Consider the following 1,173-nt stretch of genomic DNA (forward strand, 5'->3'; position numbering starts at 1 on the left):
TCATCTGCCAGATGCTTCAGCTTCCAGTTACGATGCTTCCTTCTGTTGGGGTAGAACTTCTTCACCAGAAGAACATCAGGGATTGATTCTGATTTCAAGCTTTCAAATGCTTTGTTGTTAACATTGCTATCACATACATTGTATCCCAGTGCAGAATCTCCAACCTTCAACAAATGTCCAAGATGTGTACGTGTATGAATTGTATTCTCATTGATACCAAGTTCACTAGCTTTCACCACCCATACATCGGCTACCACGTGCTTGTGAGAAATAGTTCCTTGTCCAGGGAATGATTTCTTCTCGTTTTCTCTTAAGATTTCAATATCCATGACAACATACTCCATGAGTTGACGTGGGTTTAGGATAGCTTCAAATGGGGTTCTCCAGTACAATAATCCATTGATCTCAGCTATCTGGGCGGAGGTAGGATCAATCAGATGTATAGCACTTGTAACACGACTAACCAGACAGAGTGGACTAATGTTACCCAAGTGCTGGGTTAGTTTCTTGGGCAAACAAACAATACTGTCTTTAGACAGAGGCACAATTTCTACACTGAATGTAAACTTGTAGTTGTGAATGTTACTATGGATGTCATGAGATAACAACTTCTTAGAATGTTGATACTTGACAGGTAGTACAGTTGTCAAGAAATCCACCATTTTCCGAGCATGAGACTCAGTAGCATAGAAGAAATCTAAGCCACCATGATTTGGTTTGATACCCAACGTGCGCTCATGCGCCTTGTGTTTCAAAATTAATTGTTCCAGATAGAACATTGTCTTTTTGTTTTCTGATTTCTGCCTGACTTGAACTGAAGCACGCCAGAAGTTTTGAGCTTCAGTACGGTGACAATCATCACACATCTGATGTGCCACTACATATTCCACTACAAACACTTGCTGTAACATGGTACCTCCTAGTACTTCAGCATGAACAGTCAGCTTCACTTTGATACGCTTGGAATGTGGTTCTGTCCATACAAATCCTGCATCTACCAGCTTTACGCGATTTAGACCTTTCAACTTATTCAGACAAAGCTGAAGCAGCTCTCTGGACTCCAGGGCACAAGTAATCCATTCATTGGGTGGTTGTAAATATCTGCAAGGGTAAACAATCAAGTATTAGGTATCTAGCATATTATTCACTGTCTTCTTCTTCTTCTTTCTTCTT

The 1,173-nt window shown here is 40.5% G+C and overlaps 1 protein-coding gene across 1 annotated transcript; it reads right to left on the reverse strand.

Moving 5' to 3' along the window:
* Positions 1-4: 4 nt before the first annotated feature.
* On the reverse strand, positions 5-1,122 carry LOC103523105 (60S ribosomal export protein NMD3-like; the record flags this gene model as incomplete). Its single annotated transcript, XM_008488175.2, has 1 exon — positions 5-1,122. A coding segment is annotated over exon 1 (907 nt), but the record flags the coding sequence as incomplete, so codon positions are not given.
* Positions 1,123-1,173: the final 51 nt, after the last annotated feature.

This window comes from Diaphorina citri, unplaced genomic scaffold (genome assembly GCF_000475195.1).
Source record: "Diaphorina citri unplaced genomic scaffold, Diaci psyllid genome assembly version 1.1 scaffold15355, whole genome shotgun sequence".
Lineage (NCBI taxonomy): Eukaryota > Metazoa > Arthropoda > Insecta > Hemiptera > Psyllidae > Diaphorina > Diaphorina citri.